The 26,639-nt window shown below is 37.8% G+C and overlaps 1 protein-coding gene across 1 annotated transcript in view; it reads right to left on the bottom strand.

The window, feature by feature from the left end:
- LOC118573395 overlaps positions 1-26,639 on the bottom strand; it is a 120,190-nt gene that overhangs the window by 88,669 nt on the left and 4,882 nt on the right. Inside the window, exons 2-4 of the mRNA XM_036173691.1 lie at positions 23,338-25,644; positions 18,231-18,422; positions 4,351-4,518 (exon numbers count right to left, since the gene is read on the bottom strand). Of these exons, the coding sequence (XP_036029584.1) occupies positions 4,351-4,518; positions 18,231-18,422; positions 23,338-25,644 (2,667 nt within the window). The remainder of the gene's footprint in view (positions 1-4,350; positions 4,519-18,230; positions 18,423-23,337; positions 25,645-26,639) is intronic.

The raw sequence follows: 26,639 nt of genomic DNA on the forward strand, positions 1-26,639 counted from the left end.
GAGATAACACTGCTCTCGAAGGTGGTGTAAGACCTTAGTTTTCAGCTTTTCACTTGCTGTGGAGTCTCTTCCTCAATATGGCTGACAGATGGCATTAGCAAAAGTATCATTATTATATATTATTTTGCAGAGCTTGTAAGATGATTTACGTGATTTTTCTTTCAGATATTTTGAGAGGAATGATTATATTTCACACTAAATTTCTTGTGAGATGTAACAAATATAGGAGAAGGCAACGCATTCTGCCCAGGCATGCTCTGTTGTGAACACCTGTTTGGTCAGATAAGGAAGCCAAGCATCTGATAGAAACAAGGAGACATCCATCCTTTTTCGCAGGTTCATTGCAGTCCAAAGAAGGAGTTGTTAATTTACAAACACTTGCTGCACACTGCCTTTCTCATAGGCAGTATCTTGTGTAATAGGATTGTACTAGAAAAGTCAAAGAAGCATCATTTCCTTTTGACACTTAAGTGTTTGATACTTGTTGCATGGGGGGGCGGGGAAGATGGAAGGATACAATTTCTTCATGTGGATTCCAGAAGGGATGTTTGCTTTTGTAAAATGCCTGAAGAAAACATGTTGTTCTTTTCTTTTTAAAAAAAAAAAAATCAGGAAAATCAAAGCAATATTGCTGAGAAGGTGTTCTGTGGATTCTAGCTCTAAAGTTCTGTGTTCTGCAATGCTTTGTGCCTCTGGGAAAGTTTGTTACTCATTAAGGGAATTCTCTCTTGGCATAACTATTTGGAAAGTGTCTTACTGGATCTCATAATTTAAGAGGCAGAACTGGGAAATTCAAGGACTTAGGAATTAATATTTCAACACTCTGAGATGGGCTGGTAGCTAATCAGGATGAAAAGGAAAAGCAGAAATCCATTTCTGACTGCTGTAACAATAATTTCTAACATCTCTACTTGTCAAGGTCTCTTGTTCCCTCTAGGTTACTCTCTTGGAACTATCTTCTGCTTTTGACGGATCGATTTACCCAACACATATTTGATTAATGGAAGATTTTTATGTGTTGAATCAAATCAAATCACATTTGTTGTTTTGTTTTTACATTTCATGAGACTAATAAAATACCTATTGCTTTCAAGGCCATGTTTCTGTGGTTTTGGTTTTTCAATCAAGCAAATTGAATGTCAACAACATGTATGAAAGAATAAACATTTCAATAAAGTCTTTAAATGGTGAGCTCAGCTATAGAACTCTCCTGTGGGAGGACACAATCAACATGTTTGTAACATGTTCCTTCCCCATTCTGAAGACAATTTTCTCATATTTTAAGATTTATAGCCTTACTTTCCCATGTCTATTGAATAATCTGTAAGTGCCACGCAGCTGCTGAGAAGCCACAAATGAATGTCATTGTTGTTTTGCAGAGTGTGGATGCATCGTCAAGTAATTTATCCCTCTAGACAACACTTCCTTAGCATCATATTGTTGGTTGTAAAAATCCAAATAAAGGTCAAACATTTCCATAAAAATAACAAAACCCACACACCAAAACACTCTACATCCTTAACATAGCTACAGCAATGTGGCTTTGCAGGGAGAGCTCCCTTTGTTTGACTATTTTCCAACTCAGAATGTCTAGGAAAACAAGGATTGAGTTTTGTTATTTAAGTGTAAAATTTATTTATCATAAAAGACATTGCAAGACATGTAAATTAGCATTACAGTATTTTGGAAGTATTATTGGATTATTAAAATATTTTAGTTAAAAATTGCCCGTTTGCTGTGGCTCACTTTCCTAATTAATGTCTACATTCGTTCCTCGCTATCTCAGTGCTACTCAGTCAGGAAGACATGCATCCCAGCAAGAGAAGTAGGACAGTTTCAGGTGGAGGTTAAGTTTGATGAAAGGCCGCCTGGTGCTCACTTGCAAAATGTAAACAGATTTCATGCACGTTCATATATGCACATGCATACAAGCCTATATATTCATGTGCATGTGTGTGCAAGAAGATATATATATATTATTGTATTTTATATATATATGCGAAAGAGGTTCAATTCTTTCTTTTACCAATACAAGAAATTGCACATTAAGGAAAACTCTTGTTCTTTGATGACTGGGAACATAGTAAACAGTAATTGCACTTTTCTTTTAGACCTCATATATCATGGTTTACACTACACATATGAGAGGAGTAGTTGTGTTTCATTTATTGTTATGTAGCAGATTCCAGGGGGAAAAAGATAGTCAAAAATATTTGTTCATTTAGTAAGTGTATTATGTAATTAAATTGTATGTAATTTACACATGAATATACAAATATATTTATAATTCTGCACAAAACAAAGTGAGAGATAGAAACGGCTAAGATGTATAAAAATAGCTCATTTTAAATTTCATGTCCATAATTTCAAGTTTCATAATGTTATAAACCAGGGAGAAAAATATCAATGAGTATTTTTTATATAGTAACGTGGCTGGTGAGTTACTCAGTACTCACTCAGCAGTACTTTTGATTTTCCCTACTTACGGTGTTTTATTTATCCATTCAAAAACATGAATTGCTTTTCTAAGATGAGACAGGTCCATTGTAGGTGCCTGGAATCCATCAGTGAGTTGGCCAGATTCCTGGTCCTGACATTCCTACTTTTAATCTGGGGTTCTCCCATTATGCCACAACTCAAGTAAAAATTATACATAAAGACTATTATGTTTTTAATATTAAAAATTTAATACTAAAATTTGATGATTTATTTTATGTCCTTCTTGTAAGAAAAGTCACTTTAAGATTTGTCACACTTAGTGTTCTTTTGTGAAGCAGGTTTTATGGACCCCAGGCTCAGCTGACACTCTTGTAATCAAGGCTGACTTGGGATTCTTTTTAATAAAAATTATTTTTACTATTTATAATCATGTGTATACCTGTGTATTTGGGTGGGGTGTGTGCATGTGTACATAGATGCCTACAGAGGTCAGCGGCTTTTGGGTCTCCTGCATCTGGAGTTTCAGGGGAGCCATCTGACCAGGCTGCTGGGACCCTAACTCCAGTCCTCTGTAAAAGCAGTGTGCACTCTCCTGAGTCATTTCTCTGCCCACAACCCTGCTTCCACTTGCTGCAAGCAGGATTTCAGGTTTCCCCTGCTTATATTAATTTTTACTCCAAATCTGGAATTACCACTCTGCAGTAATAGCTCTTTTAGTTTTTGAGAATTTTATATGAAATATATTTATGTAATTTCTCCTCTCCCTCTCCTCCATTCAACTTGTGCCTACTTCTCTAACTCCCTTTCAAGTTCATGGCCTTTAATTATTATTATTTAATTATTATTGTTGCACATATATACACATACAGATTTATAAATACAATCTGCTAGGTTCTTTCATTTAGTGCTGTTCATATGTATGAATGTTTAGGTCTATCTACTTGGAATTATATGACCGATCAGTGGGCTTGTCCCTGAAGAAGATTGATTCTCCCTCTTTCAGCAACCATTAATTACCTGTAATTCTTCATCGGGGATGGAGGCCCTTGAGAATTCCTCCATCCACGTTGGCATGTTAATCCCTGGTGCCGTAGTTAGGGTGTCTATTGCTGTGACAGAATATCATGACCATAAAGCAAGTTGGGGAGGAAAGGGTTTATCCAGTTTACATTTCCACATTGCTGTTCACCACTGAAGAAAGTCAGGGCAGGATCCTGGAGACACAAGCTGATGCTGAGGCCGTGGAGGAGTGCTGCTTACTAGCTTGCATCCTATAGCTTGCTCAGCCTGCTTTCTTATGGCTGGTTATCATGGAGGCATTTCCTCCTGTGAGGCTCCTTCCTCTGTGATGACTCTAGCTTGTGTCAAGCTGACACATAAAACCAGCCAGTACCACTGAGTCTTCTGTCTAAGTTAGGATTCCTATTGCCATGAGGATATACCATGACCACGGCAACTCTTACAAAGGAAAACATTTAATTGAGGTGGTGGCTTACAGTTTCAGAGGTTTAGTCCATTATCATCATGGTGAGGTGTGGTGGCATGCAGGCAGACATGGTACTGGAGAGGTAGCTGAGAGTTCTACATCTTGCAGGCAACAGGAATGGCTTGAGCATATATGAGACCCAAAAGCCTGCCTCTACAGTGACACACTTCCTCCAGGAGACAAGGCCACATTTCCTAATAGTGCCACTCCCTTTGGGGGGTCATTCTCTTTCAAACCACCACACCTGGTATCATTTTTTGTTCCCCCAGGAATAGCTCTTAAAATATTTTTTATTTTAGTTATTCCAGATTCTTAAACTCATGTCAACTATCCATATTTTTCAATATTCAGGGCTGGCAACTTCAGAGCTCTAGCGATGAGTTTTCTAAGGCACATGCATCTTGCTATAATTTGGAAGTCCTTACCAGCTACTGGTCTTGGCTTTTTACTAAGGCACCTGGGGCTGTCTTCAGGATTTCCATCATCACCTCGGAAAACCCATGCTGTTGAGTGAAAATTCTCTGTGTAGAATCCTTTCTCTTCAATATCAACTCGAGAGCCAAAATCTGGAGAATGAGCATCATCTGAGGTAACTGAGGAACAGAAAAGGTGAGAAATTGAGTTATATTCTGGCAAGAAAGAAGATCCAGTGCTCTTGTGGTCAAGGTGAGAAAGCTTCCAGATATGAAGAGGTGAGGTCCCAATGAATATAGCACATTATCCTTAGATATAAGTAGCTAAGTTTGCTGTGCATTTTTCTTGGGAATAATTTATATATATTTAAAATATCATAATCAAAACAAATATTCCAGGGAATTGTAGAAAGGGTCAGCAATTAAGAGTGCTTACTGCTTATCCAGAGGACCCAAGTTCAGTTCCCAGCACCTACATCTGATGGCTCAAAACTGCTTGCAACTTTAGCTCCTAGAGATCTTTTGCCCTCTGCTGGCCTTCACAGGCACTGCACTGGTGTGCAAAGAGATACAGACACATGAACAAAAATAAAATGATTCTTAAAAAACAAAAACAAACATTGCTTCAGGTTCTGGGTTGTGGGAGTCTGGGTACAGGACAAAGTATGGAAATATTTCAGTTAAAGAAAAATGTTTGCTTTGAAAAACAATATATTACTATTTAGAGGTCAAGTTGAAACCAGGGAAGATTAGGAATTAACTTTCAGAATCCATTTCAAAAGGATTATCAAGTACAAAATCATGTCACTGTCTTTGTGCTTGAAGGAGGCACTAGAAAGTGTATTTCTAGAAATCTCACCATGGGCTTACATGAAGAGACAAGGAAATGTATAAATAGCTTCATCTACCAGTTCTTCTATAGAAGTTTAGTGTTTTCTCTGTGTGTACAAGTGTCTTAGACCTTGTGGAAAGCTGTGTCCATAAAAGAAGTGAGCTTGTCTTCCCACATTATCTTCCATGTTTCTTTGTGCCCTGGTTAGAAAGTTCAAAGCTAAATAAAATCCTGCTCCAAGCCTTTCAGTCTTTCAAGCAGGCAGAGTTTAAAAAAAAAAAATCACACTTTAGCATCAAAAGTTATTTTCAAGAAAACTCCATCATTTATTTGCATTTCTTAAATAGCATCAGGAGTGGGAGGGGGATATAAAGAACACAATGATTCTCTCTATTTTGTAAAATACCAAAGCACAGGCTGATCTCCCAGTGTCCTGATCATCCTGTCTCATCTCCCCAAGTCCTAGGACTGTCCTGGGATTACAGGTAAACACCTCAACAATACTTAAAACACAATAGAACATCTTACTTTTCTCTCTCTGATTCTCCTCAGACACTGTGGTTGTTCCTATGCCTTTCTCAGAAAGTCTCTGGGTGAAATCTCTTATTCCCATCCTCACTCAACAAAGCAAGGCAGACTTCTGCTGTGAGTTAGGTATATAAATATTCCATCCCACCCCCTCCCCCGCCCCAGCCGAGGATTGGTGCTCTCTCTGAGTTTTCTCTGGAGAATCATTCTTAATGGTTCTCGTTCATTTCCACTTTCACTTTTGTAGTACTAGACTGAAAAGAATAATTATTAGTCATTGTCCTGACACATAGACAAATGAACAATAGATTTCCAACTTCTCCATTTGCTTAAGTTATGTAAGACTGCACTAGACATTTGATGGCTTGGGTGGTTTCAGGTACATTCATTCACTCGCTGAATTGATTTGAAATAAGTGCTCTTCTTGCCTGAGCCAGGTGCGATGTTATGGACATTGGAGGTAGAATGATGAGTAAGACAGGAATCCTGGTGCAGTGTGAGAGTTCAGAGAAAGGGCAGCTAGCTGTGAGCAGGGGCATGTCTAGGAAGTCTATCATATAAATCCATCCAGTGGGTTCCATGGGGCAGAGGAGGTGACAGTGAGCAGGGGAGCACTCCTATTATAAAACTTTAAATCTAAACCGACAAACTTGACCCGTTTTGAGTGTTAATATAACACCCAAAGAATGAAAATACCACATCAGACAGGTCCCAGTCAGAATGTAGGTGCACTACAAGTGGTGTATAAAATTATCTACAGGTTAAATAGATATTTAGCCTAAAAGAATTTTGCTTTTATATTTGGACCCTATCTCCAGATACCTTATAATGTCTATACCAATAATATAAAACCCCATAAAAACTGAAATCTGAAATACTTGTGGCTATAAGCATTCCAGCTCAGGAATAGTCTACTTATACTTCCATAGGTGATGTTGACTGAGTAGTTTTACTATTCTACATTTGGATGTAAAAACAGACGACATATGGCAATATAATACAGTTATAAAGTTGGAATGTAAATAATATGAGAACTTTATGGGACATGATTCTTATTAGATTAAAATTATGAAAAGTTTAGGACAAAATAATATAAATAGTATAAATCAGAATATGACACTTTCACATAGCATATTCCAAGCACTTCAAGATTGTTTTAAGTAAATCCAAGTGTGACATTTGATTGCAAAAGGAAAAGTACACTAAAAATTTATAATAATTTATTGAAGTGCCTTTCTGATCTCTAAAGCTAAATTAAAGATTTTTCTTTTTTAAGCTATAATAGGGCTTTCTAAAGTTTTAGGTTCATTTTCTACATTCTCTACCTTAAAAATTCAGTTGTTGAATGTTCATTGATGTAGGTCACAGAGATTTATGGGACCACTGGTTTACCTTATGATACCTTCCCTTCAGCAGTAAATGCCAGTATTGGATATGCAGTGGGTCTGAGGGCAGGTCTTTATATGGGTCTTTGCTTTTATCAATATGTATGAGGCTGATCTAACAGCTCACTTATTTACCAACAGATGTGATTCTGTGGATGAATGGCTCTGTATTCATTCAGTTAGCAAGACATAGCTAATGAACATACCCTTACATAAGCTGAGACATAAAATTTGTGTTAAACTCCAATGAAGCAGCAAGCCACACACCTGCTGAAAATTTATAGCTGCTAGAGTTCTCAGCATCTGCTCCACGTTGAACCTTGACATAAGCAGGCAAGTCCAAATAACTTTGTCAAAAAAAGTTTGTTACCAAACTAGATTTGCTAACTTAAACACGTCATAAATGAGCATTTCAAACATGAGCTATTAAATGTTTTGATATTATTGAAATCGCATTTTAACTCTTTCTTTCTCAAAAAATACCAGCATGTTCTTTTCCTTTTCATTTGTAGTTTCTCATAATAATAATACTAATGATTAGTAATAATAATAATAATAGTTTTTAAAAAGGACTAGAACATGCACAAGTTAGCTCTGAGCACCTTAGGTATCCTTACATTTCTTTCAACCTAGTGTATCATTTGAAGAAAATGAAGAGATGGTATGCAAAGATGCAAGGCCCTGTTTGATTGTCCCAGAGGGACCAGGATTTTATTTGAGTTCAAACAGATGTAGTAATTTTCTATTTTATGAAAGAGTGTGAGTTCCAGTTAGACTGTCTGTAGTCGAAACTCAGCTCTAAAACTAATTATATATAACTGAATGGCTTTGGACCCATCACTTATCCTCTACATGAGGCCCTGAAATGACTTTGGAAATACAGTAACATAACTCATAATTCTACTGGTAATATCAACAAGAAAACACACTTTAAGAGGTTTAGCATAGAATCTGGCATCAAGTAGGCACATCACAATCTTTAGGTCTTACTCTGAAATTTTATGTATATATATTAGATAGATTTTTATTTTACTTTATGTGTATGAGTATTTTTTATGCATTATGTCTGTGCACTATGTGCATGCCTGGTGCCCACAGAAATAGAAGAGGGCAGAGAATCTCAGGGGAGTTTCAGATGATTGTGAAACATCTTGTGGGTACTTGGAACTAAATCTGGGTCCCTTGAACTAACTCTTAACCTCTCAGCTACTCTTCAGTCCACTTAGCTCTTATTCTTAGGAATTACAATTAATTCCCTTCCTTCCTCCTTCTTTCCCTCCCTCCCTCCCTCCCTCCCTCCCTTCCTCTCTCTCTTCCATTCTTTCTTTCCTTCTATCTTTCTTTCTCAATGGCAACTAATATTTAAAAAGTACATTTCCATAATAATTTTATTTACTGAGTGAAATATGAGAAATGCTATGAGTTATTCTCACATGTTTAACCCCAAATTCCTGCCACATCTGTTTATGATACAGGGACCATTTAAGATGATAAAATTCAGAGCCTCCTTTTGCAGTCCCTCCCCATGCCTGTTACTAGTCTTCAAGTTACTTACAGAGTATACCTTAGTCAGCATTGCCCACAGTCAGATGGATTGATCAACTGTGTCAACACACATAAACATGCCATTCTTAATGTCTTTTCCAGTTATTACATAGGAAGTCAGAGATGAGTGAGATTAACAGAGAGTAAACGCTAGCTGTAATGATGGTCTATAAAGCTGTCAGGTTTTACGTCATATATTAATAGCGTGTGCTGACTCTCTAAATAAGAAAAAAATTCAAACCACACATCAAACAATACTCATCTAAGCAACTCTGAGTGAATGGCAGGCTCTACCTAAAAGAGTTTCTCCAGAAATACAGTGTGTTTTCAATGTGTCTGTGGCTGGATAAGCTGAAAGAGAAGTGGCAGACACTTGTTCTCATGTCTAACAGGGACAAAACTGTTAGGATAAGTTTTCATTCAATACAACGTTTGCCTCAAAGAAAGCACAATCTTTGTTAAATTAAAATTATTATGCTTGGACATTAAATTTGAATTTACATTGAAATTACAGATAATCTTGTGTTATTTCAAGTGGAGTATTGGTAAATGTTTTAAATAGCTTTCAAAATTGGAAAAAAAAATATCTAGGCAGTTTTCATTGCATAAAGATTCCCAACATGACCAGTATAAAGCTAACAACCTGCTGTCACTGAGCTGCGGTATAGAAAACACACATAGCCGGCTTTGTGAACTACCGTGTGACGGATCCAGCACACATGTGATTGTTTCTTATTTCAAGAAGTGCAAAGCAGACATGAATGTCTAAGAGCATTCATGTCTAGTATGGAAGGATTCGCCATTACAGTGAAAGAAAAAGACCCTTGCTATGATTTCAAGTCACAATGAACTAGAAAGAATCAGACCTAATCTCTATGACACTTGGAGGGCATTTTCAGTTAATGAAACCAGTGAAGTTCCCACTAGGTTTGTTTGATACATAGATGGTTGATTACAGAGAAGGACTGTCTTATAAAGCAAGAAAAAAAGGATTTTGAATATTTTCACTGCAAAGAATTCATAAACTCATGAGGAGATAGATAAGCTCAACTTGATTTAAAAATTATATCACTATTGGGATTTATAAATATATTTTTATGTCAATGTTAAGAGTAAATTTAACTGAAAGTTTTTCCATATGCAGTAGAAGCTTTACTATATGTAATCAACTTATTACAGTTAGTTACTACATGTAAATTTTTGCCTCTTCTTTTCACAAGTATAATATAATTATTCCTCCCCCCTATTTTATTAAGATGGATAGATGCTGGTTACTGTCTTGGTGGACCAATGTAGAGCTTGATGGTTTTTGATACAGGTTGCAGGTACAAATTGCAGATGAATATTGCTGACACCCTCCTCCCAGGACACACACACAATTTATTTCAAGGTCCAAGAAAATCTCAGAAAGAAGAAAACAGCAATAAATAAGTATGGGTTTTACAAGGGAAGCCCTGCTGTAAATGGGATGCTGCTGGTAGCTACAAGGCAACACGGTGCCTCATAAAATTCACAAATAAATGATGGAACTAGAAAAATTATTATGATTGAGGTATCCCAGACCTAGAACGACAAATATAGTATGTATTCACTTACATGTGGGTATTAGCTGTTAAGTCAATGGCATCCAAACTACAATCTATAGAGCCACAGTGGTTAGATATAGAGCAAGGTCCTATGGGGGTGCAGATAGATCCTCTTAAGAAAAAGAAATAGGATAGATAATTATAAACAGATGGTGGTGGGGCTGGAATGGGAGGAGAGACAGCTGAAATTAGGGTCATTTGATGGGCAGTATGGAGATTTTATACAGTAGAAGCTTCCTAACGCATATACATATATGAAAGCGACCTAAGTAAAATTGCAAAGTTATGGGGTTGACAGAGCCTAACTGGACATGTTTGTCACCAAATGAAGCTTTCTGACCCAGGACTGGGTTATATTTAATTGAGTTATTAGCCATAGGAGTCCTGTGGAAACCCCCAACAATTCAGGCCATTGTTAAGACTATAGGTTCATCTCCACAAACAAAGGCAAGGTCCCATGGCTGAAGACAACATCAGTACAATTCCTTGAACATGAAGAAGCCAAGCTGGTGTCTATATGGAGCTTTTACCCCTGTGTTCTAGCATTTTGGTACAAGAACATAACCTCTATTCTACCAAAAGAGAAATATAAATCTAAGCCACCCCCCCAAAAAAAATCTTTGATCTACAATGGTATCCTGCCTGAAAAATATGTTTCACAGTAGCACAAAGCTCCTGGGAGTAACCAACCAATATCTGATTTGACTTAAGAACCACTATCACACAGGCTGTGCCTGTGTTGACTACCCAAGGGAGACCTTATTCTCTATGAGGAGGGGATGGGGGTAGGTGAGCAGGAGAAGAGGAGGGAGGGGGAATGGGCTGGTATGTAAAAGGAAAGAAAATATTTTTTTTTAAATAAAAAAATTATATACATACATATATATATATATATAGAGAGAGAGAGAGAGAGAGAGAAGAGAGAGAGAGAGAGAGAGAGAGAGAGAGAGAGTGTGTGTGTGTGTGTGTGTGTGTGTGTGTGTGTGTGAAACCACTTTCATAAGATGGAACCCATGACTGACACTGCTTGGCAGACCAAGAACTTGAGTTCGGATATCCCAGAGACCTAAGGTAAAACCAAATACAAACCCAAACCAAAACAACAACAGCAATAACAAAACTGTAGCAGTAAATGACCACTAATGACATGCTGCTGTACTCATAGATCAGTGCCTTGCTTAGTCATCACGAGAGAAGCTTCCTTCTGCAGCAGATGGGAACAAATACAGAGACCCACAGTAAGACATTACACAAAAAGTGAAAGACCTTGGAGCATTCAGCCCTAAATGGAATACCTCCATCAAATCCTTCCCTTTAGTGCTTGGGGAACCCTGAGGAAGAGAAGGCAGAAAGAGTGTACAAGCCAGAGGAGATGGAGGACACCAAGGAAAACAAGCCCTCGAAATCAGCATCAGCATAGCTCATATAAACTCATAGAAAATGCAGCAACATGAGCAGGGCCTGCAGGGGTCTGCACCAGGTCCTCTGTGTATATTTTATGGCTTCCAGTTTAGTGTTTTTATGGGATTACTGAGTGTGCAAGTGAGCCTCTGTTTCTTGTGCCTTCTCTTGGTGTCTTTTCCTTCTGTTTCTTAGTCTTGTCCAAATCTGATGTGTTCATTTTGTTTTATCTTATTTTACTTTATTATCATCTCTTAGAAGCCTATTTGTTTTCTTTTGTTTTTTTTTTTGTTTGTTTGTTTTGTTTTGTTTTGTTTTGTTTTGAGACAAGGTTTCTCTGTGTAGCTTTGGAGCCTGTCCTGGAACTCGCTCTGTAGACCAGACTGGCCTCAAACTCATAGAGATCTGCCTGCCTCTGCCTCCCAATTGCTGGGATTAAAGGTGCGTGCCATCACTGCTCAGCACCTATTTCTTTTCTTTTTTTTAATTAAACTTTTCATTCATTTTACATACCAACCATAGATTTCCCCCAGTTTTCCCTCCTCCTATTTAGGAAGCTCCCTAACCCACCCACCACCATTCCCTCCTCCTACAAGGTAAGGCCTCCCATGGTGAAGGAGAGCCTGGTACATTCAGTTGAGGCAGGTCCAAGCTCCTCCCCCTGCATCAAGGATGTACAAAATCTCCCACCATAGGTAGTGGGCTCCAAAAAGCCCCCTCATGAACCAGCGATGGATCCTAATCCTACTGTGAGGGGGCCCCTTATGCAGATCAAGCTACATAACTGTCTCTCTTATGCAGAGGGCCTAGTCCAGTCACATGGAGGCTCCACAGCTGTTGGTCCAAAGTTCATGAGTTCCCACTAGTTTGGTTTGGTTTTCTCTATAGGTTTCCCCATCATGATCTTGATGCCCCATGTTCATAGAATCCCTCTTCTCTCTTTTGGACTGGACTCCTGGAGTTCAGCCAAGTGCTTGGCTCATTCTATTTGTTTTCTAATGAGAGATAAAGGGAGTGAGTCTGGATGGGAGGGGTAGTAGGGAAGAACTGAGAGTACTAGAGGGAGAGGAAACTGTAATCAGGGTATATTATATGAGGAAAAAAACTATTTCTAGAAGAAGGAAAAGAAGAAGAGGAAGAAGGAGAAGGAGGAGAAGAAAGTTTCTTATTTGATCTGAAAATACTCCCTCCAAAAACTGAAAACCACCTAACTAACACCCTAATATGAGGCATGTGTGGCCATCTTTTGAGTTGTTGGTTAAATTTGTCCAAGGTAATACCCAAACATTATGGTTGACTACTATTAACCTTGGTTGCCTCCTAGGGGTGACAGGTAAATCCCTAATGCTTTAGAGAGAGGTCCCAGAACTGGAACTGATCTGAATGCCTCCTCCCTGATAAATGGCTTTCATGGTTCCAGAAAGTACCATGAACATTTCCAAAGGAAGGAAGCAACAAATAATCTTTCCCAGATGTGATGCCTATGGAGCACAAACAATGACCTGCATGCCATGATAATTTAAGGTACAAAAGTGAGTGGGACATTTACCGTGATGGTAACCAACAGGTCTCTAATCATACTTTAAACTCACTTGACATGAACAAAACTTTGCCTGGTACTGGAAACCTACCAAACTACCCAGAGGTAGTGAAATCACGGACCTCGGAAGAGAACCTACAGCCACCACTTTACTAAACCCAAATAATCCCAACTACGTTTTTAATATTTGTCCTTATATTTATAGATAGGTGTAGTCCTCACCCTTCATCAAGGAAACTTGTCTTTTGTAATAGATAGAGACCATTACTGAAGACCATGACCAGTCAAATGTAGAGTTGTGGAGCCCAGTCTCAAATGAATACATCTATAAAAAAAAAAAAAAACTCCTGCACCTAAAAAGGTTCTGAGAACATTGCAGAAGACAGGATGAGAAGATTGTAAGAGTCAGAAAAATCAGGAAGCTTTCTGTGAGATTGTATATTCTAGGAGTGTCAGGAGCTACATTCATTCACAAAGTCTCACCGACATGACTGCCTAAACATAAGCTGAAGAACAACAAACATGCTATAGTGGATGAAGGAAAGTCCAGGAGGACTCAACCCTTCACAAAGAATGACAGACAACTAAAATAATGCTGAATAGGGAAGAGCACACCAATTGGTTATTCCATTACAAAAAGCTAGTCCTGAAAACATACACAGAAATAACATTAACATAGTCTAAGCAAGTTGTATAGGGAGAATATACATGAGTAGAAATAGGCAAATATGCATGTAACAACAATCAATGAAAAAAAGAAGCCATGCATTTGAAAGAGAGCAAGGAGTATATCAGTGGATCTGGAGGGAGCAAGGTTAAGAGGGAAATGATGTTATTGTATTATAATTTCAAAAATAAAAGAAATTATCAAAAAATTAAAAAATAGAATAAACAAACAAAACCAAACCAACAAAACTAAATAAAGTAAAACAGCCTAACAATTCCTCAAGAGAAACCAACAGCAGACAATATATTTCTTTAGACATTTTTAACCTTTAAAATCCTTACACTGGCGTTCCTATTGCTTCTAAAATGTTAAAACATAACTCTTCCCCATTGTAACCAAGATCTCACACTGACAAATCTTAAATCAAATTTCAAATTTCAATAATTTTCAACTTTTTTCTTCTACTGCTGAGTAACTATAAAAGCTATGTTGAGGGAGGAAATTCCTTATTCTTATAGGCATAATAACTCAGGGCTGGCTTACTCATAGGTGGCTTACAACAGCCTCAGAAGGTAAAGTGCTGGTACACTATAGGATTATGACACAAAAAAAGATGGTTCCCTCTAATGGTTAACTTAAAGTTAATTAATAAGGACACTAGTAACACAATTTGGACAGGCTTTAAGGAAACAAAGTATGCTAGATTCTAATTGAGAATAGCTTATCTAAGGACAAAAGGAAGTGGGTGCCTTCAGGCCCAAGAACTTTGCATCATAGAAAGCAGTATGGCGTGGGTCACTGTGTGGGACTGTGCCCAGAGACACAGCCAGCCCTTGGCTTCCCACACAGAAGGACCAGGAGCAATATGATTTAGACCTTGTCCCCACCAGCGGTCTCTTGATATTACTACCAACCAAACCTAATAAAAGTCCAGAGAGCCCCTTGACATAGGCCAAAGACGAGAGACTCTTGTGCTAGAGAAAAGGAGTTAGAAGAGTAGAAAGGGGACCCAAGGGGCAAATGAAAGACGTTTTCAGAGATGATTTCAAGAGCGTGAAGTAAGCACAGACTATTGCCTCTCAGTTTGATAGAAACATGAATGAGATTATGTCCTAATTTCTGTAGGGTTTATATTAGGCACACTGGTATGTTCAGTTCTATATGTTTAGAAGCAGGATTTACAATTGAACTTTATGCATGATAAAAGACTTGGGTGTTTCAAAGTCCAGATAAATATTAGAAAGAGGATAATCTGTCCTCTCTCTCCCCACTCAGTATGTGTGTGTGTTTGTGTGTGTGTGTGTGTGTGTGTATGTGTGTGTGTGTTTTGTGTGTGTTGTGTGTGTATGTGTGTGTGTGTGTGTGTGTTTGTGTGTGTTGTGTGTGTTTGTGTGTGTTTGTGTGTGTGTTTGTGTGTGTATGTGTGTGTGTATGTTTGTGTGTGTGTTTGTGTGTGTGTGAATTTGTGTGTGTGTGTGTTTGTGTGTATGTGTATGTGTGTGTGTGTTTGTGTGGTGTGTTATAAGATGTATAGATGAGTTTATGAACAGGAAAAGAATTCACATTATGCCATGAGCTATGTAACACCTGAAACCCAGATGCAACACATAAACCATGATGTGAAACCACAGCATAGAATATATTTGAGGGTTTTGATACAGGATTATATGAATATCACCAAGAATGAAAGTGTGGAAAGACAAGAGCGACCCAAGATACAAACACAGTAGTGATAATTGGGAGAAACTGCAAGGTATTTTATGCTTACACTATCCCCACTTTAAAGTCCACCATGATACAAACAGCAGTAATAGCAACCCCTAAGCTGGAAATGCAAAATGGTTGATATTGAGGACAGGAGACACTGGATGGGATATGGCATCTCCTGGATCAGAGCTCAGCCAGTCACTGCAACAGAAGAATCATTGTTGTGGATAAAGCAGAATCAATCCAGGATGTTTCACTACCTGCCCACATAGTTTGCCAAGTGGAGGAAGACACGGAATGAGCTAAATAATTAATACCCAACTGAAACCCAAAGAAACTCAGCCCACGTGAAATGTGCATTAGCAGAAGTAGTTTAGTAGTTTATCAATAATCAGCTTAAAACTTCATACAAATCAGTTAATATTCTCAAAGGCATAAAAATGAGACTTATCCAAAAAGTAGTTAGTCTATAAAAATTGAAAACGGAACTGTGGCAGGAGGATCTCTGTGAGTTCTAGGCCAGCCTGGTATACACAGAGAGACCCTGTCTCAGAAGACTAACCGGCCCAACAAATAATTTTAAAAATATGGAGCTGTGAAAAAGGAGACAAACATTTTAAAACAATAGGCTAAAAACCAAGAAGGACTTAGATGGGGGCTGAATTGCTATGGTAACAGAACATCGGAATTGTCAGGGACTGTGGCAAGGGCAGATGAGGATAAACATTGTAGAAAGGTGTTAATGTGTGCAGCGAATGGATCCAAAAGTTTGACTGTCCATACACAATATGCCAGTAGGACACAGACAAGAAGAGAAAGGGAAGAAAGCAGTAGAAAAACTAATAGCTGAGAATCTATAAGTTGAAGACTGTTATGAATGAGGAAATATGAATGAGCTCATGGGGCCAAGCATGAACATATATTTAAAATACATGTTCTGAAATTCATAAGTGAAGATAAACAAAATAATAAAGATGAAGAGAAAAATCCTTAATTTACCTAAAACAAAACTGTATTAACGACTGAAGTCATGAAAATCATATTGAACTGAAATTTCTCGCTAGCATCACGGTTAATAGGGCAATGACCCAGTTTCTTCCATGCTTTGAATCTAGAATTCTATACCAAATTGTCACTAAAAATTAAGAGAGCAATAATATCTTAAGATATATAATAAATCAATTTTTATTTCTACATGATTTTTTCCTGAATGTTATTAGGCTTTTACTAAAGAAAGAAAACTAATAAATTCTGTTAGAAGTAAAAAAAAAAAAAATGATGAGGGAGAGCTTTGAAACATATTAAGCATTAACAATATATTTTTTAAAACATGTGTAAGATTGAATAATATATAAATAAAACAGTTGATAAAGTAAAAGTGGAGCAGAAGGTGGAAGAAAATAAACATTAGAACAAATTAGTGATGTGTTAAGATCAGAGCTTTGGGAGTCTAATAAAAGATGTGCATTCTCGGGAAGATATTTCAAGTGTTACAAACAATAACGGAGATTAGAAGGCTCAAATGCAGCAGCATATTCAGAGTATAAATGCTACAATTCTAATTTTAGTTCCTTCCTGCCCAGCACAAAGAGAGACCTGGAGAATTAGGTACAGATCAAAAGAATAAAGTCTCTCACCACAAAATAAAACATCTACAATTTCATCCTTTGTGGCCACATGAATATGAAGTTTTGTGCTGGAAATAACATAGTATTTGATTTTTTACATTACTTATAATCTCTTCCCAAAGATATATGGCTTCTTTCAACCCTTAGACTTTGTCAGGCTTCTGTTTTGTTCTGGGAAATGAATGACAGCTACCTATGTTGACATGTGGGACATTCCATCCGCTTCTCTACAGGGCACAACCCACTATTCCCACTACTATCTATTCATAACAACATTTGCTGTAGCACAACAATGTACCTTTTTATTTTCTTCCTTTTAAAAAAATCAATCATAGTTCCCTGAAATTTTGGTACAAATGTTTTCTCAAAAGCACTTTGCTTTTGTAAATAATTTGCAAGTAGCACATACCTACTAGTTAGCCAAGCCTCCTTTAATATCGATGGTTGCAATCTCAGATCCATATTAGTTGTAGTAGCTACAAAATGTACTACACCCCCATGTATGTATGCATGTTTTACTCTAGTCAGTTTTCATCAATAATAGCTTATCATCCATTCTCAGCTGCCATTGTTTGTGAGGCTGCTTAAGTAACACATTATAGCCTGAAGAAACTCTATCTCACAAAAATATAGATCTGTTTGAAGACATTTCATTTACGTAATATTAAAATGAGAAGACGTTTTTCACTTATAGTCAACAATGTTGATCTTATCATTTTATGTTATGCATATTTCATATACAAATGTAGATTTTGTTAAAAGTAAAGCACAAATTTAACTCTATAAACAGCCCCATAGCTACCTATTCTAGTGTTTAAGGAGAAAGGAAGCCTTAGCAGTCTGCTGCAGGTGTGTTTTCTGAAGGCCACTTACCAAGTAGAAATTACTTAATGGGTAATAAAGAGTTGATTATTTTAAGAAGTATCTTTCATAAATAAAAAGCATATAACTGCCACATCACCATGTTCTAGCAATCAGAATGTATGTCCTAGAGACGAAGGGAAAGGAATTCAATTAAGACAGTGAGCTGCTGCCTTGGCGGTTGCTTAGGAACACAGGGTACTACTACTCACCAGAGCCTTCAGTGAAGTTGCTGAAGACAGAACTGCCCCCAGCTGAGCTGCATCTCTTGCCGTCCTTGAACTGCTGCCTCCTCCTGGCCCACTGGTCTATTGCTTCTTCCTGGGAACCGTCACTGGCCCTCTCACCTCTTCGAGTCAGTTCCTGCGATAGCTTGCGGGGCTTATTGTTTGCCACATTCTGGTCTGGATTAAAATATATTAATATATCAAAGTAGGACATGAAATCATCTTTGACACACAGAGAGGAAAAAAAATTCATTCAGATCCTTCACGTTCCACTTGCTAAGTTGGAGAGAGACACAGAGATGTAAATTAAGACATAGGTTTATATCACCCCAAAGTATTGCTTTCTGTCATTGCAATCAAAGTAATTAAATAATTAGGTGAACAATATTACCAATAAAATATCACAATGCAATTAAACTGAAATATTTTAAAAAAAATCCTGAAGTACATAAACATAAAACATAAAATCTAGAAAGTAATTTCATTATTTAGAGTAGTTTAAAATTTTACATTTTGATACTATGCAAAAGGCAAGCAACATAGACTTGAAAACTTGACTTTTTATTTACTCTGCTCCTAGGAAAAATGAGTTTTTATAATTTAGTGTTTGTTTCCCTTTAGAATCTTCTTGTATATTCAAATTGGTAGGATTTGCACTATATATATATATATATATATATATATATATATATATATATATATATATATATGAAAGGAAATACTGAATTCCACCATTTATAAAGCTTTACACCTGTTCTGTTGTTTAGTGTTGTTCTTAGATTTGGAAAAAACACAGAGGAAATCTGTTCCAACTTCACTCTACACCATCCATAGTCACATGGGAAGAGGGGACATCATCTGAGGCATTGCCTCCATTAGACTGGATGGCAGTGTGCCTGTAGGGTATTTTCTTGATCAATGATTGATGTGGGAGATCTCAGCCCCCCTGTAGGCAGTACTACCCCTAGTTGGTCCTGGGTTGTTAAGAAGGAAGCTCAGAAAGCCATGAGACAAGCCAGTAAGCAGCGTTCTTCCACCATCTCCACCTAAGTTGACACATCCAGGTGTGTCTTGAGTTCCTGCCCTGATTTCCTCAGAGACTGCCCATAACATATAAGCCATGCAAACCATTTACGGCCAAAGTTGGTTTTAGTCAGTACTTACTGCAGCAATAGGGAAGCAAAAAACCAGGACAATAATTAAATCACTTTTACTAATGTTGTGCAGAGCCATCATTTAATCTGAGTTTAAATATAAAATATCTTCTGATATTCCAGTGTACTGCTTGCAATCCTAATATACCCTGACTCAATAGATAGTTTTGGCATGGTGTTTTTAATTTAGGTCACAATAATCTCTATTCACATGTGAGCCTCTCTCCAGTCCATGATTATCCAGAATATGCCATTGAGCTTTTCTCTGAATCAGGCGATGTGCTGGAGCTGGGGTGCAGACAAAGAAAGTTCCTGGAGGCTGAACAGTGGTGGTGCACACCTTTAATCCCAGCACTCGGGAGGCAGAGCCAGGGGGATCTCTGTGAGTTCGAGGCTAGCCTGGTCTATAGAGTGAGATCCAGGACAGGCACTGAAACTATACAGAGAAACAGAAACCCTGTCTCAAAAAACAAAACAAAAAAAGTTTCAGGAGGACCTTTGTCAAAATATCTACTCTCATTTTAATAGAATAGTGTATTAATTCATGAAACACAGAGGTTTTAACAAATGTTAAGGTTTGAACGTATGTGTCCCTTGGAAATTCATATTTTGGAAACCAACATCTAATGTAATCATATTGAGAAGTGGAGACTTTAGCAAGTAACAAAATCTTGCCTGCTTTGCCCTCATGGATAGGATAGTGTCCCTGATAGTTCTTGAAGAAGACTAGCTGGGCCACTTTGCCCTTCCATCTTAAACAGCATACACAGCAGAGTCGACATCTTAGTAACAGGAAGACAGCACACCACTGTATTAAATGCAATTCCTTGACTCAGACTTTTCCAGCCTTCACATACTTCTTCTTTCAAAATGATCTCATTACCGATATTTTGTTACAGAGCTGTGTGACTGGATGGGGACCCTAAGCATGGGTGTGAAAGTGGTCCCTTTAAGAGTATGGGGGATCCAGGAAGTGAAGGAGGAGAGAAGATGCAGATCTGGAGAAGCACCTCTGGAGGAAAGCACAGAGTTTCAGTGGAAACTGGGACAGGCTGGGCCTGTGCACATCAGCGGACATGTTAATAATCCCATACGTAGGAAGTCCCAGCTTCACCATAAATCATGTTGTTGGAAATTATCTCAGTAGTTGTTGCTTTGTTCAAGAGAATGGATGTCTTCTCATTCATCTTTTCATTCCCAGCTATTGGTAAATACCTTAGATCTCAACCTTTCTCAAATCTCTAGTGTTTGCCTGGTCTCTTAGAATCACTCAGTTTTTTAGAGCGATGGGAAACTAAACTATTGTATATACTGTATGTAAATTTTGTGTCATATTACATATAAATCATTGTATAATTGTAAATATGTCTATAGCATATAAAACATCACTGAATTCTTATTGTCTGTTGTTTCTTCAGGTTGACCTGGTTTTAGTTTTATCGTTAATGTTTTTATGATGTAGACTTTCTGGTTCAATGGCATAGATCTTATACATATATTTCAGATAATTTTTAGCTGAAAAAATTCTACCCCAAGAAAACTCAGACTTATCTGGTAAAGAACTTAGTATTTTATTCTTAAAGGGGTAAGGCTTATACCCTCCCCTTACATTGTCCTAGCTTTCTTACTTGTAGACACACTCAGTCTTAGGACAAAGTTTCTTAATTTCATGTGCACTGACAGACTTTGAGTGGGGAAGGATCATTTGCAAAATGCAAATACCAGTTGGTGCTTACAAAGACTTTTTTTTTCACTTCAGGTGACACAACCCAAGTTTTTCAAAGCACTTCATACCCTGAAATTTTGTGCAATCTTGGCCTGAGATGCCAGGACAATAGTGTTGATAACGTATAAAAGTACTCCTAGTTCTAAGAAAATCACAATCATGAAGACATTTACAAATTTAAATATAGTATCTGTAACTATTTTAATCACTGAACTGTTTTCTGTATATGAGTACATGTGTCTTTGAACAAGACATTTCACAGAGCAACCTGGTATGACTTCCCTGTATTTGATCAACAAATACTCATTGAGTCTTTATACTACAGGTCAGGTAATATATAATGCTGTAGAGACATAAATTATCAGAGAAGAAAAATAAACCTTCATGAAATCTACATTTTAGTAAAGAAAGAGAACATAAATAAACAAGTGAAATATGTAGCATTGAAAGAAAAATGTTATATATGAGAGTAAAATGTGGAAAAACGGTGAACTTGGGCAACTCAGATTGCAATTTTAAATTTTGTTTCTGAGATGTTCTTACTATGATTACTATGTGCTGAAGATAACCTAAAAAGACAAGCTAAGAATAACCGTGTTGCTATATGGAGAAAGACTGGTCCAAATAGTAGAAGCAGCCCATGTTAAGGGCCTGAAGAAGCATGGTGGAGCAAGGGTCTAGAAGTTCACACAGGTCAAAAATGCCTGGAACTGATTTGTCAAGGGGAAAAGAAGCAAAAGATTGTAGGACAGACTTTTGATGAGCTGCAGAAAGGTGGGGAGCAGTGGTTGCAGTTGTTCCCCAAGTGAGGACAATTTCAGGTTACTGAGGTAATCTCATTTGTGGTTGGATTCTTATTTGGATTTTTAATTGTATACAGTGTTGGGAGAAACAGTACAGGGTGCAACACACTTCTGGGGATAGGAAAAGCAGCTTGTGGGGGACATTCATCCAGATGAGCATTTATCACCCCCACAGGAAGTGTAAGTGCTTGTACTATAGGTTCCCTTGCAGTTCTAAAACCCTATGTATTGACACAAAATTTGAAATTTATGTGGCTGGTCTGGTTTCTGAAGCTACACAGGTTCTAGCAAGAAGTCACTGCGATCAGCAGATTTTGAATTAGGGTTTTCATACAAAGTAGGGGATTATACAGTTTATTTGTTTTTTTAGAGGATTAATTTTCCATGAATCAAATTCATGTTCTATGGCAGCATTTATGTAATAGATTGTGCTTCTTGTGTTATAGTTCTACTCCTAAAATTTCAAAAACTTTTGAGTAATTAATTTTGCTCCTGCTTTAAAAATTTTCCATTAAAAGCCTAGAGAGAAGTTTCTTTATTCTCAGACTCCTTTCTGAGCATAATCAGTATACTATCTGCAATGTTGGAGGCAGTTTTTACTTAGTCATTTAAATTTATACTATGGAATAATGCTAACACGAAGGACCATATAATTTGGACTCATTGAGAAACACAAAGACCTTTTATGAAGCGACCAGAATGATGTTTTGCAGTACCAAGATTGAAACCAGACAGACAGCATTATGGACTTAGGAAAGAGCTTCCACCTTAGCCCTTCTTGAGGTCTCAAGAGTGCCTGGGTTCTATCACTTGTTTGAGTAAGACCAGGCAACACAAAACGGAGGTCAGAGGGCTGTTGGAGTTCAAGGTCCTACGGATGCTTCAGTCAGGATTAGTTAAGGGTGTTTCTGGGTTTTGTCTTTTGCTTTAATGGCTATTCCACATGGCCTGGAGACATGAATGACCCCGCCCATGCAACCCTACAGCAAGGTTTGAGAACACGTTTTATTACAAGCATATTCTTCCTATTCTTTTAAACATGCTTACCTTGCAAGATTGGAAGAAATAGTGGATTATTTATGAGTGGCACCGGCTAACATTTTCAACAAAATTGATTTGCCAATACATGGATCTTTTAAAGAGAAAAATTTTATTTTATATTAAAGCTGCAGCTATGGTGATTTGTCTACATACTACTTGTGGGTAGATTTGGTTCTAATGCAAAGAGACAGGCTGATAGATATATTCTTGTTCATTTTTTTTTTTTTGTCTAAGTCTGAAATACTCAACACAGCTTGTCAATAAGGAAAAAAAAATCCTAAGCTGTAAAAAGTACTTCACCCAATACTGTTCAAGGCTCACACATATAACGATATTAAAAGCTTAAAATTCTGTTTAACCCACTGTACCTTTCAGAGCCTTCTGGCTCTGTGGCGACAGCAATATGTCCACAGGGTGACAGGAAGTTTCTGTGGGGTCACTTTTGTTCTCATTTTCTTCAGGGTGTCCTCTTGACGCAGTCCTTTGGCACTCTGCTGGTTCCTGTTCGAAGTTGTTCAGTCCAAGGCTTTTGTCACCTTCACTGCTATGTGGATCTGTATCATCGGTTAGTATCTTATCCATAAGAAACAGCTTTTCTGTAGCATGTTCTGTACAGGCAGACCCAGTCGAGTCTGGTGGAAAGTCCATTTGAAAACAGATTTCATTCTGGTTCTCACCAGTTAGGTCTTCAAAACCTCTGTGGTGCATACTGTTCACCACTGGACATTTGTCATTTTCAACATTTTCCTGATAGCCTGTTGACTCTTTAGGGTTTCTTATTGCCATGAGGCAGTTAGAATCAACTGTGTCTTCTCTGCAGTTTTGAGTAGCAACTCTCTGCTCAAACTCATCAGTTATGGAGGCCAGGTCTGGCACTTCTGTCTCTACATGATTTGCAGGGTCCTCTGTTTGATCCCATACCACAGAGCTGTATGTATCGCCATGATGTGGGCTCTTCGAAGCTAGGCTGCTGCAGGGTGGAAGCCTGACAGTTGGAGTCTGTGTGCTCTTCCTTTCCAATAGCTGGGAGTTTGCAGAAGAGTTACTGTGTAACATCGTCTCATTAAAGTCTCTGTAAGTCACATCACCATATACTTTCTCCTGCTCTGTCTCAACCCCAACATATTGGCTAAAGGAAAATGTGTTCTCAGGAGTCTCTACAAGTTCTGAATGTCTTGTGACCTGGTGAGGTGGACTGGGCAAAAGAGAAGGCTTCAGAACACATTCACAGTAAGGGAAAGAAGAATTTGACTTGTCACAGTCTTCTGCTGGGAGAGTTTTGTCGCCTCTGCAGCTGGGGTTGGCTGCTTCTTTTCCCAAGAGTTGCATGGTTAGAAAAGACAAAGGACAAAATTCAGAGTCTGCGGCATCCTGGACGGGAATTACACCACCCATAGTACTTAGGGGACCATTTGTTCCTGCCGTGCATGGCTGTACTTGAGAAGCTGAGGTGATACTTTCCTTGACATGAGAGCTGTTTTTTCTCTCTTCATCCACATCCCTGGAATCCTCAAAAGACATTTTATTTAAATCCATATTATTTAAACTTGTGGTCCTTAAGGTTTCAGATGAGGTAGGAAGACAAGAGTCAGCTGTGAAGAAATATTGCTTTGGGGGATTGTCTTGAATAATTTGAAGGACCTTCTGCTGAGATGTGGCAGAATCTCTCTCTTCTGAATCATCTGAGGCAGAAAGCAGGGTGTTGGGTATCTTTTTCTCTCTCCTGAGAGGAGAGCTTAGAGAAACCACAATTTTGTCTGAATCCTCTTTCTGGACAATATTCACACTACAGGGAGCATCATGCAAACCATATGAACTCTGGTTCTGGTTTTCAAACCTCCAGTTTTCAGGGAGATTTATGGCAGGCTGTGAAGGAGACCGCCAAGGTTCTTTCATGGTTTGATTCAAGGAACTTTTTCTATGTTTTGTCGATCTTCCTATTATTCTTTTAGAATGAGATACATTGATGAGTATGTTCTGTTTTTTACTTGCATATTCAACCGTTATTTCTTTTCCTGCAGTGTTTATATTTATTGAAGGGATCTCACTTCTAGAAACATCTCTTTTGCATGAAGATGGAACCTTGTGCTTGAACTCTTCTGCTAATATAGTTCTGTATTTAGGGAAGTGGCCCCGAGCTGTGGAGCCTCTCTGTACTTGCTGGACAGAATAATGCTGGTGACATGTTGGGCATCGCTTTTTCATTGGAAACTGTGCTCCTGTTTTACACAAAACACTTTTTGTGGTTTCCACTTGAACATTGAAAGCTCCACATTTGACTTCTGTAATAAATTTGCCTTTTGTTGGCTTTAAGGCTTCTACTGTGTTTGGGAAATCCTTTGTTGTAATTTTCCCCGATAACGATTTCTCACAGTCATTAAACATGGCCACTGGTAAGACTTCCTCTAGCGGATAAGAGATGGCCAAAGGAAGGTCATCATTCTCCATCCTCTTGTGTATTTTGCTGTCAGATGGAGGTTGTTCCTCATCTTTGGGGAGAAAAGAGGAATTCTCTTTCCCATTTAGAGAAGCAGATACACACTCATCTCCATTTTCCTTCAATTTCCCCAATGCCCTAGTCTGATGAAACACAGCCTCCGAAGTGTGTCCCTTTATGTCCTTTTCAAAATCTTTCGCATTTTTTTGACATGCTTGACCAGATGGCTGAGACATACCTAAAAAGGAAGGAGAAAGGAAGGAAAAATGTTTTATGCCCACTAAGTGAGCAGATGTTCCAAATCATAGGATGAATATAAGAATATCATTTGTAAGTATTTTGGGTAACACAGTTTGCCTCAGTTTTCATGAAAATCCATTTCAAATGAATGTCTTATTTTAAATTAATTATCCTGGGATACATAAAATAACACCCATAGTTTAGAAAATAAACTTAATTAAGCTTTATTCAAAGACAAATTCTGAATTTGAGAGAAATGCATGCTTCAAAAAATGTATGCCACTAAAATTTAAATGCAACTTCCTAATAAGAAACAAATGGACATGTCCTGAAGTTTTAAAGTAATACTAATCTACAGGCTATGTCAGTCTCCATATAATTTCATAGATTTAAAAATCCTGGCAAAGAGCTTGGAAGAGAACTCAGTATGGCCTATAGAATGCCTTTCAAACACATCACATAGACTCTATTACTTTATACTTTTTAAAGGGTATCTTCACAAATACGAACTCCTGTGGTATGTAGGCAATGTTTACAAGTAAAATAGGCTTGGTACACATATTTGTTCTAGCCAAAAGTTGCTGTGGGGAAAAGAGATTGCTTACTGCCACATTCTCTTGTTTTCTAAGAAAGTACTAGAATCTCTGATCATATTTTTCAAAGTCACTTAATTCTTGAGGATTGACTCACACTGCTAAAAATTTCTCTAAAGTATGAGGCCAGTGCATGAAGAGACCATGTATGATCCAGGGAATGTCAACTGGTAACGTGTGTTCTTCTATTTCAGAGGGCTATTTTACTTTTACTCTATGAAGTTTGTTGACATGGACATGAGGCATCTGCTCTTATACAAACTACCATGGACAAAATATGAAGATGCCATATTGTATTTCAAAATAATACACGAGGAGGTTGTTAAAGAAAACAGAAGAATGACAATAGCCTTGGCAGTCAATGAAACAGATGTTCACAGGGATAGCTTAAATATATCTT

Source organism: Onychomys torridus, chromosome 23, assembly GCF_903995425.1.
Source record: "Onychomys torridus chromosome 23, mOncTor1.1, whole genome shotgun sequence".
Lineage (NCBI taxonomy): Eukaryota > Metazoa > Chordata > Mammalia > Rodentia > Cricetidae > Onychomys > Onychomys torridus.